At 39.6% G+C, this 20,319-nt stretch overlaps 1 protein-coding gene across 1 annotated transcript in view; it reads right to left on the bottom strand.

The window, feature by feature from the left end:
- Window positions 1–20,319, bottom strand: part of MET (MET proto-oncogene, receptor tyrosine kinase) — a gene marked incomplete at its 3' end in the record, with an annotated part of 87,080 nt that overhangs the window by 40,143 nt on the left and 26,618 nt on the right. Inside the window, exon 3 of the mRNA XM_083464309.1 lies at window positions 7,996–8,187. Coding sequence (XP_083320435.1) covers window positions 7,996–8,187 — 192 coding nt within the window. The remainder of the gene's footprint in view (window positions 1–7,995; window positions 8,188–20,319) is intronic.

The raw sequence follows: 20,319 nt of genomic DNA, 5'->3' as shown, positions 1-20,319 counted from the left end.
CTTCCTGCCACAGCGGTACCTATTTATCTACCTGCACTGGCGTGCTTTCAAACTGCTAGGTTGGCAGGAGCTGGGACAGAGCAATGGGAGCTCACCCCATCATGGGGATTTGAACCACTGACCTTCTGATCGGCAAGCCCAAGAGGCTCAGTGGTTTAGACCACAGCGCCACCTGCGTCCCTGATCTCTCCACACCACAATGACTCTCTATTAACCTTTCTTGAATTGTATAAACAAGTCCGGGCTAAAATGGTTTTTTTTCTTTAAGGACATCGGTTTGGGAAGGGACGGAAACCGGGGAAGGGGGGAGGGGAGAGTAGAGTAGTGATAATCTGAGATTTAGAATGGGAATATAGGATTTTTGGTTTAACATTTTAAGGAGGGAATTTGTGGGAGAGAATTTAGGCCGACTCTAGAGAAAGTACTTAATGTATAAAGTTGAATAAGTAAAATTGGGCCAAGAAAAAGCAATAAACTTTAAGAAAAGACAAGAATAATATTTAAGAGACGGGAGAAAATAATTTGCTGAGACAATTAAGGAAATTGGAAGGTGGAAAGGGGGGTGTGGGGAAGTCAAGGCAAGAAGGGAATGAAAGTAAGCTTATGAAATTATACGTGTTTTGTCGTGTGTTTTTTATGTTTGTATGTCTATTAAAATGTGAAAACCCAATAAAAATTTTATAAAAAAAAAAAAATGAATTGTATAAACAAGACCTTGACAAGCATCCATCCCAAAGAAGAAGAAGAAGAAGAAGAAGAAGAAGAAGAAGAAGAAGAAGAAGAAGAAGAAGAAGAATAGTAGTAGTAGTAGTAGTTTGGATTTGATATCCCGCTTTATCACTACCCGAAGGAGTCTCAAAGCAGCTAACATTCTCCTTTCCCTTCCTCCCCCACAACAAACACTCTGTGTGGTGAGTGGGGCTGAGAGACTTCAAAGAAGTGTGACTAGCCCAAGGTCGCCCAGCAGCTGCATGTGGAGGAGCGGGTAAGCGAACCCGGTTCCCCAGATTACGAGTCCACCGCTCTTAACCACTACACCACACTGGAATGAAGTTTAGCTTCATTCTCCCGCCCCCGCCCTCAGAGTAAATACTATAGTGCACTTTGAGCCAAGAAATACAGACCAAACTTTCCTGATTAAATGACTGAGTTAGATTTATAATGCTGGCTCCGCTGATAGATGGATTTTAACATTAAAATATAATCACAGATGAATGTGTAGTGGCTTTCTACAGCAACTCAGGATATTTCAGTAATTGCTGTCTGTGGCGATGGCAAGTACTGAATATACAAGATCAAGAGATTAATGTCTCATTTATACTGGAAGTGAGTATTCAGCTTGAAGTACATGGCTACCAGATAAATTCAGTCAAGCATTTCTTTTTCACACTACCAATTGATCCCAATACAGCCAGAAGTCTCAACTACCAGTTAAATGACACACAAGTCTGCATATTAAGACTGTAATTATTTCCGTGAAAATGAATGCAGTAACTTTTTTTTTTTATCACAGTGGGGGTCAGCGTTGGTGCCTATTAAAGCTGTGTTATTCAGTATGCATCTCAAAGATGATTTCTACAAAACCAGGAGGCTTGCTTGAAACTAAACCAAGTTCTGCCTTATTATTTTTCTACGGCTGTCTGGCAGGTGTAAGCTGTCATCCAGAACAGATATGCCCAAAGCCAACTTTGCTGTATTTTCACATCATTTTCAGCCTACTCTTGTAAAAAGAGCATGTAAGTATCTTTAGAATACTGTATAACATTTTAATTCATTGAGTATAATAGAGGTTTAAATATACTTTCCCCAAGAAACCGGAAGCATTTTTGCTTGGTTTAATGGGAGAAGAAATTGCAAAGGTAGATCAAAGATTATGTATGCCACAACAGCGGCAAGAACTTTATATATATAATATAATAATAATTTATTTTTATACCCCGCCCATCTGGCTGAGTTTCCCCAGCCACTCTGGGCGGCTCCCAATCGAGTGTTAAAAACTATACAGTATTAAATATTAAAAACTTCCCTAAATAGGGCTGCCTTCAGATGTCTTTTAAAAATAGGATAGCTGCTTATTTCCTTGACATCTGATGGGAGGGCGTTCCACAGGGCGGGCACCCAAAGGTGGAAATTACAGGAATCACCAACAATTGAGGAGTGGCAGATGAAGATGATGGACTATGCGGAGTTGGCCAAGCTGACTGGTAGGACCAAGGCGACCAGAAATTCCAAAGAGACTGGAGTAAATTAATTTGGTATTTGAATGATTATTGTATAAATGTGAAGACACTAGCAGGATTGAAATAAATCTTGCAACGAAATGTAAAAATAGTATCTGACCATGGAGAAGAGAGGACTTTAAGTATAAAGAAGGACAGAAACTGACAGTTAAAGTGTGCATACAATCTATTTGGAAATAAAAAACCAGTTGAAGGGATGGAGGGAAGTCATGAGCTCGGCAGAGCAAAAGTATATGACTTGTTATTGCAATGTTGGTATATTTTATGTTTAAAAAATAAAATAATAAATAATTATATATAGATAGAGACATAGAGATATAGTATAATAGATGCACTTTGGAGACTCTCACCTTTTCTATTTTAACAAGGAATTATCTCAAAAGAATCACTTGGTTTCCCTACCACATACCCTTAAACCTCTTGGATTGCTCAATACCCCACTTACTTGAACCAACTTTGCCACCGCCACCACTGGGTTGAATCCAGTACTGCCCACTCAGTAGAAGCAAGGCTCTTTGATCCAGAAGAAGCTTCCATCAGTGGGAACTTCTGATGACATTAATACCCTTGTATCAGTATGCAAAGGCCAGTGATATTAGTTTGTATTATTATTGTTGCTGCTGCTGCATTTCTATCCCACCTTTTTCTCCAAGGAGTTCGAGGTGGTACACATGGTTTCCCCCCCTCCTCACAACATCCCTGTGAGGTACGTTAGGTTAAGAGGCAGCAACTGGTCCAAGGTCAACCAGTGAGCTCCCTGCCCAAGTAGGGACTTGAACCCTAGTTTCCTAAGTCCTAGTCCAACACTCTAACCATTACACCACACTGGCTCCCCAAGATTGACAGCACTAAATTGTGTATAAACTTGTAAAAAATAGATTCTGGTTTATGAAGCCATAGTGAGTACCACGGACACTTGCTCTTCCCTTTCTCCTCCTCTTCTTCCATGGTATGCCAGGTTTGGCAGAGTTAGCATTAATTCAGAGTTTCCGGTTATATCCAAACTGGGGAACCATGGCTTAATGTTGGTTAACAGAACAAGGTTGTAGTACAGTATCTGATCGACATTAACTGGGGTCCCTCAGTTCAGACATAACAGGGAACTCTTGGTTTCATGCAACTCAAGATCTCCATGATAAAACCTGAACATGGTGGAAATAAAGTACATGGCTATGTTTAACACTGTTAAACAGGTTTATAAACCATGGTTTATAAAGCGTGGGTTAGTGGCCTAATGTTGTTGTTGTTTAGTCATTTTGTCATGTCTGACTCTTCGTGACCCCATGGACCAGAGCATGCCAGGCACTCCTGTCTTCCACTGCTTCCCGCAGTTTAGTCAAACTCATGTTGGTAGCTTCGAGAACACTTATCCAACCATCTCGTCCTCTGTCGTCCCCTTCTCTTTGTGCCCTCAAATGTAGCCTGGCTTATTGTGGGAATTTTTGTATCAGACTAACCAGCTGGAAAAAGGGTTCAATGTGTCTATTTCTGGTGCAAGTCATCATATTTCTATAACTTCCATAAACCATGCCCAACTTTCACCCACTGATAATATAGCTTTATGTCCACAATATTGCTAGTTGTGACAGCATCATTCTTTCTAACCAAACCACTGCTGAGAAATACCCAATTCACTTTGCACCCAACAGCTGTAGTTAAAGGCTGCATTCCCAGCCACACATCAAAAACAGTCACAACAGTAAGAGGCAGAAACAGCTGCAAACTCTTGGTTGGGGGGGGGGGAGGAGAAAAACTTGCAGAGAGATTGTCATCCAGCTTTCAGAGGAAGTAAAGCCATTTTTCTTTCTTTTCTCATGCGTGACAGCTGTCTTAGCAGGAAAAAAAATTATTAGCAGTCTGTTTTGTAACAGAAACTCAACAATATTTAATGAACTCTGAAATCAAGGATATTCAGGGACCAACACAAAGTTTAACACTTTGGTGTAGCCAAAACAATGTGTTTGACTGGGCTGCAAGTTCTCCATTACAAGAAGATTATTCCCTTCTCCCCATATCATTACTCTCTTTAAAAGAGGGGGAAAGACTAAGATTTTTATCTGCACTCTAAAGACAAAATCCATTTCCAAGTCTAATACTTAATTGCCTGAAGTAGTTAGGATGATAAACTCTACACTTTCTTCTCAGCTGATAAAGTGGTTTGATCTTCAAAATAAACTAGAAGACAGTAATTGAAAAGGATACCTGTTCAGTAGTAGCTCAGTGTGTGTTTCATTGCTGTATACAAGCCCTCAGGACCAATATAGAAAAACAGTAAGAGACAGAACCCAAGTTGTTTTTGTTTTGCTCCAAACAAATGCATTAATCTTCGTCCAATCTGCCTGATTTGCAGGGAGCGGTGGGAGCAGTAAATATGTAATATTCTTTGGGGCCATGGCCAAAGCCACTTACATATTATATCATGGTCTGTTTGAATTTCCATGACCATGCTCTCACTATTTTTCTATGCAAATATTATGTATTTATTATTTTATTAATTCATGAATTGCCCTTCATATAAATCTCAAGGCAATTTACAGACCTACAACAACAAAACAACTAAAAGCAGGTTTTAAAACAATGCAAAAATACAGCAACTAAATACTGTTATTATTTTTCAAAAGCCGCTTTCTAGGTATTCTGATGGAGTGAACAGGGGGTGGATTAGATTTGGGGGGGAAGGGCAGTCTCACTGTAGCCCAATGGATTGTCACATATTTGATTATAATCATTAAACTATGTGCTATCTGAACTACATATCACCCCCTATCTGGACAGGGCTCACCTAACTACTATTGTCTATGTTCTGGTAACCTACAGGTTAGATTACTGCAATGTAGTATACATAGGGCTGCCTCTGAATACAGTTTGGAAACTTCAGCTGGCGCAGAATTCAGCAGCCAGGTTGTTCACTGGGGATGATTGTTGAGGTATATTTACATGATGCAAGGAGACTGATCTGGACCTTTACATTTAGCCAACCAGGGAGCTAGCATCGCAAAAGTGCATCCCACCCCTAGTCCCTCACCTTCTGACCTGGCCAGAGCAAGTGGTAGAGTTGTGTATCTTGTCAGTGGCTATACCACTCCATTATGTTACCAGCAAGGGCTTGGGATTACTCTACCCAAAGGAAACTTAAACATGGAGTTCTGTGAATTTTGGCTGAACTTTGTACACAACCATTGTTTCCAATAACTATATTGGTTCGGTTGCCTCATTTCCTGCTGTTCAGAAGCAAAGAAGCACTCCTTTCTACCTGCTAGCCACATAAAACGAAATTTCAAAACACTTCGCTTTGGCCAGATGATGCCAAGCATTTATGAGTTTCTAAACTGAGTGATGGGACATTAGATTTGTTCAGTGATGTAACTGTTCTAATAATCTGATGTAAGGCAATGCTCCATCCCAGGAAATTTAAAGACATTCTAATCATTGTGGAAACCTCCCTTCTCCCTTCTCATCTGCTAAACCTTAGGGATTTTGATAACAAACATGCTTGACACTATTTCCCAGGCAACTATTTGCATAATTAAAAGAGGAAACTAATTTAAATAGCCCTTGCATTCTAAATTTGCTGTATATTCTGGAAACACAACATTTCTGCAACTCTCCAACTCCTTTCGAAAAGAAGATATTTTAAGGAAATGTATATATTAACAGCATTTTAATGTATATGTTGTTACTAGGCATTAAAGGCAGGCCATGTGTTCTGTACTGTTGAACGTGTCAGCTCTTGGGCTGCGCAATGAGAAGAAAGGGGGGAGGCTTTGTGGGTTACTGCAATACGATATTAAAGATAACTTGCTCTGTAACTCAACCCAGCCTAATTCAGGGGATATGACTATTTCTACTAATGGCACAATGTATTTTATACAATCACATTCCTTTTGCTCCCTTGGCTGGCCTTACAAAAGGAAACGTGCTTTGGAAGCATTGTCCTCGATTTTTTTTTAATGTTTCATGTGATGGGGGGCAAAATGCTGAGTGAAATGATCTGGCATAAGAAATGAATGAATAATAAAGCCATTATAAAGCAGAAACATCTAACTATTTGTACTCCTATCAAAAACACTCTATGTTGAAGCACAAAAATTTGCAGAAGGCTAAGAGGAACTTGCAAGAAGAAATGATTTTGCTGTTACTAACATTTTCCTTATAGCCAGCCCTTTGCTATTTTCCTCACCTAAAGGTTTCAGAAACTCTGAAAATGAAATTCAAGCTCTCTTTTGCTACTGGCCTAGACATTTGCATGAAATAAGCGAGTACCATCATAGAATGTTTTTTTTGGGGGGGGGGGAAGACAGGTCAGAAATATCTGAAAGACCATCTCCTTCCCTAAAGACTCTCTTGGGTGCTGAGATCAGCAGAGAGGGCCCTTCCAGCACTAAGGAGATACTGAGGCTGCTTTATGATCCAGCAGCAAAGGCAGGAGCACTGGCTGCTTAAATGAACAGATCAGTGCTATGCAAGGTGGTGGTCTCTATTGGCTGTTTCTCCATAGCAGCTCCACCACAGCACAGGCTGAGTGGGTTTATTTAGGGACCAAATATGCTACTGATTCCTGACACATGGGTGGGTGTGGGGTGAGAAGACTACTGGTTCAACATCAGATAGCTTGAGAAGCACTGGAGTAGATGATGATAATAACGATATAAACAATACAGACAAAATAAAGTCATCACCCTATACCAAATGAATTACTGGTTATAAATTGAGTGAGAAAGACTTAAGAGAAGGAAAAAGAAAAACATACATAATAGCAGTAGCAGATTAAAACAGCTGAACAGCATTCCCAACATCTCCAGTTAAAGCAGTGTTTCCCAAACTTGGGTCTCCAGCTGTATTTGGACTACAATTCCCATCATCCCTAGCTAGCAGAACCGGTGGTCAGGGATGATGGGAGCTGCAGTCCAAAAACAGCTGGAGACCCAAGTTTGGGAAACACTGAGTTAAAGCATTGGGGGAGTACAGCCACTACAAGGCTAGATGCATCAATGATTCCACTCAATGTAATAACCCTAGGGAACAAATAAATTCTTTATTGATTAAAAGATTTGCATGTCTATACAAACATTATGTACTATCTCTTAACAGGTTTTAAAAAAGAGAAAATTATAGAAAATAGAAAATTTATAAAGAAAAATGAAGTAACAAAGATAAGAAACAAAAAAACATTTTTTTAAAAAAAGAGACAAAGTTATTTACATAGTAAAAGTACACATCAGCACAATCCTTCCCATCCTTCCCATTATACTGTTTGATATAACATTCTTCTTTACACAGGTTTGCATTGTATAATATCATTTCTTTCTGCTTTGTATACATTCCTTTGATCTTTTTCTTTACAAATATCACTCAATTTCTGCTAATATGGAGTTATTTGTACAATAAAGTTTTACATAATTCTTAAATATTATCCATTCTCTAGTTGTTTTTTGTTTCAATATTCCTCTAACTGATCCCATCAGTTTTGCTAATTGTAGATATTCTAACATAACCCTAGGGAACAAATCTAACATGGAGGGAGATCAAGGTGTCAGAGAAAGCAACTCAGAAACCTTAGCATCAAGATTTTATTCCACTTCGTTTTCTTCTAATTCCCATTTAAACTATATCTATATATTCTTTTGACATTCATTTACATTGTCTTTCATTCCCAGTAAAGTGAAGCTTCCCTCCTTTCCCTTCCATCCCTCGACCCTTACTGCACAGGGTGAAGTTCAAGTGAGAAGGAAAAATCACAATCAATATTCCTTACCTGAATGAAGCGGCCTTCAGACGTGCCTAGATTTGCTATGGTAAGCACCCCTTGGGTGAAGACAGATATAGATGTCAACAAGACTGTGCTGAACTGCTCGTCAAATAAGTCAACCCGCTGCAAAGGTATTGTAACCTCCACCCGATATTCATCATCCTGTGCTCCACAATAGGTGGTGTTTCTCGAAAATGTCTGTAAGGAAAGTAGAAACATGTTCAGCAAGTGACACAGGAGATGTACACACAACCCCATTGCCAGAAAGAAAAAGCCACTATAAAAGTTGGCAACTGTTTTATTACATCTTTGCATCATCATACTATATACAATAAGTACGCAAAACAAGAAAAGGATTTTTTTTATTACAGAAGCATCTCTTACACCATGGGTAGGCAAACTAAGGCTCGGGGGCCGGATCCGGCCCAATTGCCTTCTAAATCTGGCCCGCAGATGCTCCAGGAATCAGCGTGTTTTTACATGAGTAGAATGTGTCCTTTTATTTAAAATATATCTGTGGGTTATTTGTGGAGCATAGGAATTCGTTCATTCCCCCCCCCCCAAAAAAATATATAGTCCGGCCCCCGACAAGGTCTGAGGGACAGTGGACTGGCCTCCTGCTGAAAAAGTTTGTTGACCCCTGTTTACACCAATTACATTTATTCTCATTCTCATTTTATTTTCATCCTGTCATTTCCAATATACCATTTTCTGCTTAAACTGAAGTATTTTGCATTCACACACCCCATGGAGAAGTTTATGCACACCTTACCCCTGGCAGATTAAAAAAAACTAACACTGATGGTTTTATTTACCTTTAATTTTTTTTTTAAATGAAAGTGTGGTTTCTATGGCTTCTTATTAGAAAATGTCTGCAGATGGCAAATGATGTCATTAGACCTAGACATTTGCTTTTAAAGGAGAAAAGGTGTTACTTTTGTCACCTGAAATCCTTCAGCCCAGGCAAAAATGCTGTAAGAATGGTGCGTTGTTCACACAGTTTCTAATAATTATTACTGTTGGGCCCTAACTAAACTTGTCTCTGCATTTTGAACTGCTTTAATTTTCCTCTGTAGATCTGGCGGTAGGGGATCAGGCCTTGATGGCAGTTAGCCTTTGATCAGCTGCTCCTAGGTAAATTTTTAAAATTCTGTTTAGGCCAGATTTCTCTCAAACACCTCTGGACTTGTTCTTTGTCATGTTGAGTTGCAGCCTTGCATTGTCTTCCAACCCATTAGTTTTACCTTAGTCCCTTTGGTTCCATTTGACCTTCTGTAATACAGTGGTACCTTGGGTTACAGATGCTTCAGGTTCCAGACGCTTCAGGTTACAAACTCCACTAACCAGGAAGTGGTTGCTCCAGGTTAAGAACTTTACCCCAGGATAAGAACGGAAATCACGCGCCTGCGGCGCAGTGGAAGCAAGAGGCCCCATTAGCGAAAGCACGCCTCAGGTTAAGAACCATTTCAGGTTAAGAATGGACCTCTGGAGTGAATTAAGTTCTTAACCCGAGGCACCACTGTATATAAGTATTTGATCATCTGAGTGTATGAGTGTTAGCTGTTCAGGTTGTGTTCTCAATAAAGCTGAAGACTGATTTACATGAAAGTGTGGCTTGGATGAGGGTTTAGTTGACTCAAGAAACACATAACATAACGTGTTGAATATGGAGCAATTACATATTGGGCTATATGAACTGCTATATTACAGTATTGCCTGGCAAGTCCAATTCCCTTCTGTAGCAATAACATATTCAAATGTATTATTTGTACATGTCTATTATACTTTAAATTATATGAAACTCAGAGGGTCTTAGGGTCCCAAGAGGCAAAAATAGATAGAGAAACTAAATAAATTTAATTAGGCTGAGAATATTTTGGTGTCCCATTGTTTAAAATTTATACTTGCCAATGCAGTTTTGTATCGTCATAACTATTACCAAAAATAGATTGTTCATTTTAAATCTTCTAATTCATTGAGAGAAAATGCATGTATTCCTTTTCTGGGGAATTGCTCCCAGTACAATGTACTTAGAGAAACAGCATATCTATGTTGTATTGACAATTCAATGATAATCTGTCAACTGAAAATTCAGTTACTATTGATACTTCATCTTCTATATCAGATAATAAATATGGGCCATTTAGATGTCAATAAGCAATTTAATATGGCTTATTGTAGGTTTCTATTGCATAATATTAAATGGAGCAATACGCAGTGAGAATAGACACAATAACATATGGCTGTCTTCTAGAATCAATACTTTGCTGTTTTTTTCTTCATTGTTTAACATTAACTTTAAGGGTTTTTTGAAAAAATTAAAGGTAGATTATGTCATGACTCATCTCACAGAGATGTGTCCTTTGATTTCTGCAAAAGGCCTTTAAATAACAAACCAAAATAAGGATAATAAAAATGTTGTCATTTTTAAATCAATTTTTTAAAATGTTAATTTCCATCAACCTTACTTCACCTTGTCAAGAGTGCAAGGTGACATCAGATCATCAGGAGGCTAGAGATAAATCTATCAAACTATTTGCTATATTTTTGCAATAGTTTTTGCATTCAGCAACATTGTGTATTGGACTAAGACATATTGTTACCTATTATTTTGGGTTCAACCACTTTTAACTTCCTCCTGCTACATTTCTCATTACTGAAATACAAAGGCAAGTTGCACACAAAAATGTTCAAGCGCTATGCTTACATGCTATAGTAAGATTTCTAACAACAAGATCGAAAAAGGAAACTAAGGCACAGAACCCTTGAGATTTAATAATATTTAACATTGGTATAGAGAGACGGCAAGAGCTGTTCAACAATGGAACGGACTACCTGGGAAAGTACTGGACTCTCCGTCACTGGAGGTTTTTAAACAGAGGGTGGGTGGCCATCTGCCAGGAATTATTTAGCTGTGATTCCTGAATTGCAGGAGTTTGTACTAGATGATCCTTGGGGTCACTTTCAACCCCACAGTTCTGTGACTCTACATATTATTATTACTGTTTTCTTTCTTGGAAATTATTAGAAATCTCAATAGAGAAAAACATCATTAAAAAAACACATATTTTTTTTAATGCAGCTATCTCTAACTCCTAAAGGCTAAAAATTTATTTATATACTGTATAATCTTATCAGGTAGCCCAGGCTTAGGCAAACTCGGCCCTCCAGATGTTTTGGGACTACAACTCCCATCACCCCTAACTAACAGAACCAATGGTCAGGGATGATGGGAGTTGTAGTCCCAAAACATCTGGAGGGCCGTGTTTGCCTATGTCTGAGATAACTGGATAGCCAATCTGGATAACTGTGTTAGTAAATTTTTAAGAGGCACCTCTGACTTTAACTCTTAAGGACATAGTTTAGCTTGCCTCGCCACACCTCTAACTCACTAAATTACTATTTACTTGGCTGACAATATGGAAAAATGTCATTATCTCTGGATTAAATGCTCATAAACCTGACGCCAGATTCCAGTGACAAATCTCACAAATATTGTAGCTCAGCAAGAGCCCTATTGGTATGTGACTGGGCATTTCAACTTTCTTCCATGTACATGAGTGAAAGTACAAAGTCTATTTGTGACTCATTCGCTGGGGGGGATGTATCTGATGTACATCAGAATTGGAATGCGATGAGGTTTAGGCAATTATTTAATCCATGTCCGAACTTAGTGTGAAGTCAAATTGTATCTTGCTTGCTCATACAGTAATTTGTGGCTAGTTGGAGTAGCTCTGTACCATGATGTGGGTCTTTTGTTTTTTAAAAAAAACCAAACACTTGTGGAGCTGTGGTGGAACAACCAAGTGTGCTCTCTCTGCTGATTCTAAGCTCTGAGAGAGTATGTAGGGAAAGAGGTGACGATCTCTCAGATATTTGGGGCCCAAGTCATTTGTTTATTTATATAAGTATTTATATACCACCCAATTGCAAAACATATCAAAGCAGTATTGTTACTTTCCGGAAACAGATCTGGAGGTAGGAACAGAACCGCTGAAGTACTATGCCTCCATCCTTGAGTCACTGCAGAAGGATATGATTGTATCCTTGAATGAAGGGTGGCATATAAATTTAACAATTAATAAATATATGAAAAAGTATCAAAAGCCACTGAGACGTTAATGAACATGAGCAGAGTCACACTCCCTCCTTGTCTCTCCCATTGCATGTCATCAAAGGTAGCTTTAGTGTTATGACCAGACCTAAAGTTGGACTGATATGGATCCAGATAGTTAACCTCCACCAAGCTTGCCTGAAGCTGGACCAACAATACCATATTGAGCACATTGCCCCATAAAGGGATGTTTGCAACTGGGCAATAGTTGATTCACACACATCCAGGTCTAGGGAGGCCCTCTTAAGGAGGGGGTGCATGACCACGACCTCCTCTTTCAAGGTAGACATGGTAACTCGCCCTCCTCCAATGAATCACTAATCACTCTGTGGACACACCCAGTCAATCCTTTATAGCTAGCTTTAGGAAGTCAAGATGGTCAAGGGGCAAGAGGTGGCTGCCCTCTTCAGACAGCTTGTCTATGATCTCAGACTGCAGTAATCAAAACGGATCACATGGAACAGGCAGTGCACAAACTGTACCTATCATATAGCTATAATGGGAGGACTAACTCCCATCATAGATTTAAGCTAGAATCTGACATTTCAGTTAGTTACAGAAACTTGAGTTTGACACTTTGCTGAAATCGACTTTCTACTGGTGATCAATCCATAGTTGTTGGGGGGGGGGTTATGATATTCAATGCAGTTTGTAATTTTGGATGCATTTGGATTTGTATACTATAGGTGGTATTTGGGTATATTTGAACCTGATGAAAACAGCTACAAATTTTTATCCTAAGTAACGTGGCCTGCACAAATTCGACCTGTTGGCTTAATAGCATATATTTTATATTGTGATAAAGAAAAGTTGTATGAACCTCCCCCCCTATATATATATTGGCAAGCTTAACTGACAGGTTGTATCCAACAATGTTGTCCCAGTAGTACAAGGGCTTCCACCTGTGAAATGGACTTCCTCTCTTCTCCCCCCAGATTTGAGGTACCTTGGGCTAGTCAGCAACTCTCAGCCCAAGGTTACTCAGAGAGTTTTGTGGCCAAGCAGAGATTTGAATCCAGGTCTCTATGTCCCAATCCAACATTCTAACCACTATACTACATAGGATGAAATCTATGAACATTTACGTTTATATCAAATCAATAGGAGTGCCTGGAAAATGCTGGCCCCTATTTCAGTAGATATCTAAATATCAGACATCCAAAGTCATTCAAATCAATGGAAACAATTGTTCAAAAGTCAAAAGAAATAGCAGTAATAAGAAACATTAGCTATGAATTTAGCATTCTACATTTCCAGAAACTCCAATTCTAATTTACGGATAAAGCGAGGGTGGGGAACGATTATGCTAGTGGTGCATTACGTAACGTAAAAAGAGACAAATGTTGATGTAATTAGCTAATACAAATTAAAAACATCGCACATTTCCTTTTCGGAGATCATTCATGGTATTATTCACTTTTGGTATTGATTACCACTGCATCAGTTCTTGTAATCTGGTTAGTACATTAGCACTAAGTAAATAGTATTGATTCAGATACACATATAATGCATCCATGCAATCTTTGTATTTTGTCCATTTCCTTTGCATTAAGCTTCAAGACAGCACAAGCATAAAAGCTGCTAGCTGTTATAAAATCTAAAAGTATTTATGTGAGGTTGTAAAGGTAAAGGGACCCCTGACAGTTAGGTCCAGTTGCGGAGGACTCTGGGGTTGTGGTGTTCATCTCGCTTTACTGGCTGAGGGAGCCGGTGTACAGCTTCCGGGTCATGTGGCCAGCATAACTAAGCCACTTCTGGCGAACCAGAGCAGCGCATGGAAATGCCGCTTACCTTTCCGCCAGAGCAATACCTATTTATCTACTTGCACTTTGATGTGCTTTCGAACTGCTAGGTTGGCAGGAGCAGGGACTGAACAACGGGAGCTCACCCTGTCGCGGGGATTTGAACCGCCGACCTTCTGATCGGCAAGCCCTAGACTCTGTAGTTTAGATCACAGCACCACCCGCGTCCCTTATGTGAGGTAGTACTTAGGATCAAACAAGTGCTTTTATCAATACAAATTTCTGGAAATATTTAAATTGTAGCTTAGACAACAATAGTATTTGATAGAATGCATGAAAGAGCTATTGGCATACAGATCCTTTATGCAACTGGCAGGTCTCTGGCATTCATTGGTTGGGGGAGCTCTACAAGTTGGCTCCTTTCATGTGTTTCACTAACATGTGAGGCTACTGCAACATGGGGGGGGGGAGACAGGTGGGGAAGCAATTCTGCTTTCCCACACATACATACAGGCCCAACTGCTACAGAATGCGGAGATTTTCAAGCCTCACATAACTCATTTGGCAAAATTAGTATGCAGATCACAGCATGTTAGAATATGTTGCTGCATGCTCATTTCTGGTATTTTGGCAGATTCCGGCTAAGGGAAGCAGAAGGCACAGAAAACAAAGTTAATCTCTAAGGCATACAGCAATTGTAAGTGCTTACAAGTTGCTTGCAGCCAGGTAGTACCAACCACACTTCTTACACCCACCAGTCAACCTAACAAACCAGACTACAACTGTGTCAGAGTCATAGAGTCAGAAGGGACCCCCAGGGTCATCTGGTCCAACCCCCTGCTATGCAGGGAACTCAGCTAAAGCATCCATGACAGATGACTATCCTACCTCTGTTTAAAAACCTCCAATGAAGAAGAGTCCAAACCTCCTGAGGGAGTTTTTCACAAATGAAGAACAAAAACTAATGATGATGCCGTCCCTATTACTATTGCTGTTCCTTGCACACAATAAATTTGACATATAACCAGTATTTTCCCAGTAGTGATGTATGGAAGTGAGAGCTGGACTATAAAGAAGGCTGATTGCCAAAGAAGTGATGCTTTTGAATTCTGGTGCTGGAGGAGATTCTTGAGAGTCCCATGGACTGCAAGAAGATCAAACCTCTCCATTCTGAAGGAAATCAGCCCTGAGCGCTCACTGGAAGGACAGATCCTGAAGCTGAGACTCCAGTACTTTGGCCACCTCATGAGAAGAGAAGACTCCCTGGAAAAGACCCTGATGTTGAGAAAGATTGAGGGCACAAGGAGAAGGGTGCGACAGAGGATAAGATGGTTGGACAGTGTTCTCGAAGCTACCAGCATGAGTCTGACCAAACTGCGGGAGGCAGTGGAAGACAGGAGTGCCTGGCGTGCTCTGGTCCATGGGGTCACAAAGAGTCAGACATGACTAAACGACTAAACAACAACATAACCAGTTCAGTTATATTCTTTTGTTCCATTTGTTTTGAGATAAAAACACATTTATTTTGAAACTTTGTGTCGTACTGTTTTGTGCAATGCTGCAAAAGCATGAAAAAAATGGGGGAAATAATATGTATTTACTCAAAAGTAGTATATTTTGTATCTATTTGTAATGTTCAATCCGTTTACTTAAGGTGAGTGTCTGTTTAAAACAAGTCACATAGCTACTCACAATCAAGAGAAGTGATACTTTTAATCCTGCCAAAAAATTGTACTAAAAAAAGAGATTATAGTTACAGAGCTTTGAAGCAGTTATTTGTCTCTATTTTATTAAATATTACTAGACATATCTAGGGGACAACAGATCAATAAATGTCTTTGTGGTTTCCTGGTGGAAGGCTGTAATTATTTTCTCCCATTACAAAATAAGCATAACTCAATTCCCCTCATCTATCATCTTTTGTAAAGAAATATCACTGTGTGTTTATTTCACTGTCTCTCTTGATTTCATTTTCGGGGGCCTCTTGCCTTCATTTCACACTCCTAAATCTTTTCTTTCTCTATTTGCATCTTCATTTGACATTGATAGTGACCAGTTTATCATGCAATGGCAGAATGATAGAGTGTGGCAAAAAGTAAGTAAGATAAAAGTTCTTCTAGGTGCTTTGGATAGTGGGTTTTGTCACTGTTTTTTGAATTATAGTTTATGCCACATGTCTTGAAATATTTCAGCTGTTTTGTCCTGGATAAAACTGCAAGACCTAGCATCCTCAATCTGACTACTTCATGCTGAAAATGACTAAAATTGAATCTGTGCCCAGTCCACTGTATTCATTTCCCCACCAGGAGTGTGGCAAATAAAACGCCAGAGAAATTATTCAGAAGCTTCCAGGGTTGTTTGCTAACCATGTTCTAGTATCAATGAAACAAAAGGTGGTTTTGTTTTTTTAACCTTTCCCCGGTATTGTTTGAATCTTTGTCCTCTTCCTACTGAAGTTAAAATAAGAACTAGCAAAAGAGCAAAATCAGTAGACTGGATCCAGAACTAAGTATACATAACAGGAGTGGCAGAAGCTAATTTTTCCACCCTGCCTCCCCACTGCAGTGCCCCCTCCCAAAAATATTCCACCAAGGGTTGTGGCCCCTTAATGATCCAACCTAAAGAGTATTTCTCCCACTTATGTTCCCACTGAAATTGATAGGGACTGCATAGAAAAGTGTTCTTGGTAGACTAAAACTAGTGTTTACAACAAAGAGCATAATCTCAAAATCTAATGTCTGTTTTTAATGGATTTCAAATGTCTGGTGGCAGTATTGTTATATACCGTAGTTCACATGTCGTGAAATGTTGTGTGTTGCTGTATTATTGATTGTAGATGTATTGTTGTTTTGAGTTAATGTTGAACCTTGAACTTCACTGACAGGGGAGCTAGCTCAGCATGCAGGTAAGCCCTTTTGGACTACTGTCTTACCTTGGTTCATGAACAGCTTAGTTGTTGAACAAATCAGCTCCTGAACCCCGAAAACTCGGAAATACCGGTAAGTGTTCCGGTTTTCGAACTTTTTACGGAAGCCAAATGTCCAACACGGCTTCGGCTTGAATGCAGGAAGCTCCTGCAGCCAATCGGAAGCGGTTTCTGAACAGCCAAGAGAAATGGTTGGCTGCCATCATTTGACACCAGTATAGAATTACTGAGATATTCCAGGTCTAGTGAAGGCTTCTCACTGCTCCTCCTCCTAAAAAAGCATCAATCATATCCATGGTACCTCCCTTGGGCCAATGTGTAAAAGGCCCTGAAACACCTAAAAAGCTTCACTGATGCAGAAGACACAATGAAGGTGAAAAATAAATACAGTGGTACCTCGGGTTAAGAACTTAATTCATTCTGGAGGTCAGTTCTTAACCTGAAACTGTTCTTAACCTGAGGTACCACTTTAGCTAATGGGGCCTCCCGCTGCTGCCACGCCGCTGCCACACGATTTCTGTTCTCATCCTGAAGCAAACTTCTTAACCCGAGGTACCACTGTACCTTTTTGCTGCCTTCACTGCTTCTAAGTAGGCTTCAACCTGAGCACACAGCAATGTTCTGACTGCATTTGTTGGGGCAGAGGCAGATTTAGGGGATGCAAGTGGTCCTGCACTGGGTGCTGAGCCGAGAGGGTGATGCAGCAGGAACTGCAACAATGACAAACAACCGAAGGCAAGAGTGGGGTTGTTGTTTTTTGCAAAGCCCACTTCATAGCAATCAGCTCCAGGGATTTGTTCCAACAAATACTATGCACAATGCAACATAGGGACTATAGACCCACTCTATACAAAGCAGTAGTTAAGTATCCCAAGACCTGTAAGTTAGCAACAATTTAGCATGAAGGTGTTTAATGAGTTAGATTTCAGAAAACCCGCAATGCATTTGTTCCTAAGATTTCTAATAAAAAGTATTTACAACACTTGTTTCTCTGAGGTAAAAATCAGGAAAAATAAATACACACATTTTCCCCCAATTACTACTAGGAGCATATATTCATTTTATTTCCTCCTTCATCTTATCAGTGTTATTCATCAAAAGCCTGCTCACTGGTTTCATATCTTATGGCATTTATTGAAATTGTGCATTTTGCTCAGGTAACCAAGCCATCAGCTTCCCTGATATATTCATATGCAAAACACTGGCAGAATCTGGAAAGTATACTCAAGCAAGCAACATTTTCCTGATAAGTTGAAACTGGCCAATGATTTCATCAATATTTTAATGAAATACTTTGGTGGGGAATACTATTAAATTGATCTGAAAGAGTTAAAAGATTTTAAAACAACACCCAGATTTAAAGAAAAAGGAGAGGCCAAACACTAATATGTTGCTATGGAAGAAAACTGTTCTAAACACTTCTTTCTAGAATGAAAAATGAGTAAAGGAAATTAAACTTCAAGATGAAGAAGAATTTTGTGCCAAATACCAGAGGGAAAGGGCAAGAGGTGACTATGCAATATTTTATTTACTTATGTTATTTAACAAAATCTATATACTGCTTGATTGCAATAACCCATCTAAGCAATTTACAATCGCCACATTACAAATATTCCTGAGAAGTGCAAAGAATACATATTTTTATAGCACATTTTAGGGGCCACCAGGTGAAAGCCACAAATAACTTTAGCTGAAGAGCTTCAGTTTAATCCATTCATTCTCAGTGAGACTGACCTTAAATTAAAGTACTTTGGGCATACCAGGTTTTTGATTAAGCTGGTAAGTTTGAAAAATGAATGAAAACACTTTATTTTAAATTGTCTTAGATTGGTATTAGTAATCTCTAGAGAGGACTTTCTAAAAAGCCTAGTTTTGTGTCCTAAGCACATTCTTAGACAAGCTGATAGCTAATGGTTTTTTCCAGCAAAAATCAACAAAAGCATCCATATATTGTTTTCTAATGCAAAGCTTGTTGCTTGCTTTTCACTTTTTCTGAGCCTTAGAGCTCAGAACACACAAATAATGAACAGAGCTCATTTTTCCATAATCCAATTTACATTCTGTGGGGACAGTTCTGTGAAACATATCCATTTGCAGAAGTGAACTGGTGAGATTTCCTTGCCTATTGGACTTGGACACACACACTCTCTCTCTCCAGTGCCTGCAACTAACTATTCGATTAAACAAGCATGTACTTGAAAAGCTGCAAAAATAATGTGCAGAAAGTTTTTATACAGTGCTAAAGTCCCTTATTTCAGGTACTTCTATGATGGAGAGAGGCTACAATATTAATTTCTTAGAGCTGCAATAATGAGGGCTGAGCGGTGGGGTACAGGAAGTATTGGTATTATTTTGATAGAAGTTGCTGAATCTTCCTGAACACCATGTTGTCAATCTAACAAACAAAACTATGCAATTTATCTATATTGTGCAAAAGGCTGGTGTCAGAATACAGTCTTTTCTGTGAAATCCTGTTAAACTCAGGAATGCTTATTAGCTCCTGCAAGTTTTGTTTTAAACTAAATTAGTAGCCCAACACCAGGAAGTTATGTTGTGAAAAAAGGTGGTTAAGCCTTTCGTCAACTTGAACTTTCACTGATCTAATTCTCACACACCACCTGATGTTAACTAAACAACCAGATTCCTAAACACAAAGTTCTTCCTCCTATCTAGAAAACTGATGTTGCAACAGCGAGAATTTCTGATTGCTCAGGTAACTGTAAAGTAAAAAGGTAAAGGTACCCCTGCCCGTATGGGCCAGTCGTGTCTGACTCTGGGGTTGCGTGCTCATCTCGCTTAAGATGCTGGAAGCCAGCGCCGTCCAGAGACACTTCTGGGTCACGTGGCCAGCATGACGAAGCTGCTCTGGCGAGCCGGCACCAGCGCAGCGCACGGAAACGCCGTTTACCTTCCCGCTATAATGCGGTACCTATTTATCTACTTGCACTTAGGGGAGCTTTCGAACTGCTAGGTGGGCAGGAACTGGGACCGAACGACGGGAACTCACCCCGCCTCGGGGATTTGAACCGCCGACCATATGATCGGCAAGCCCTAGGCGCTGAGGTTTTACCCACAGCGCCACCCGCATCCCAATTGTAAAGTGGTCTGCAATATATTTTTCTGGATATTGAACTGCTGCAGACAGATATGCAACACATAAATTCTCCATGAAATATTTGGGAAAATTTGAGTATTTGTTCAAAAAAAAGAGAGAAGTTTGCATTGAACTTATAAAATGTACACACAAAGACAAGTTGAGCCTTTAAGGTGTGGGATGACATCAACATGAAAAATACTACATCACTACGTTGGCAGTGCTGGCAGCTGCAGAGGAATGAGGTAATGTTGCCAAGGCTTATGCCAGTGAAAATTTAAGGCTACACTCCTAGGCACGCTTACTAGGGTGTAAGCCCCATTGAACACAGTGCCACTTCTGAAGGAAGCATGCACAAGCATGCAGTTACAAACTGCAAGTTTGTAACTGGGTGCATTGCTTCAGAGCTTAAATGTTTGCTGGGCCACAGAAAAGTGGATGTGATGAACATGCC

This window comes from Podarcis liolepis (genome assembly GCF_965112155.1).
Source record: "Podarcis liolepis genome assembly, chromosome: 10".
NCBI classification, from domain to species: domain Eukaryota; kingdom Metazoa; phylum Chordata; class Lepidosauria; order Squamata; family Lacertidae; genus Podarcis; species Podarcis liolepis.
This window is presented reverse-complemented; position numbering and strand designations above follow the sequence as displayed.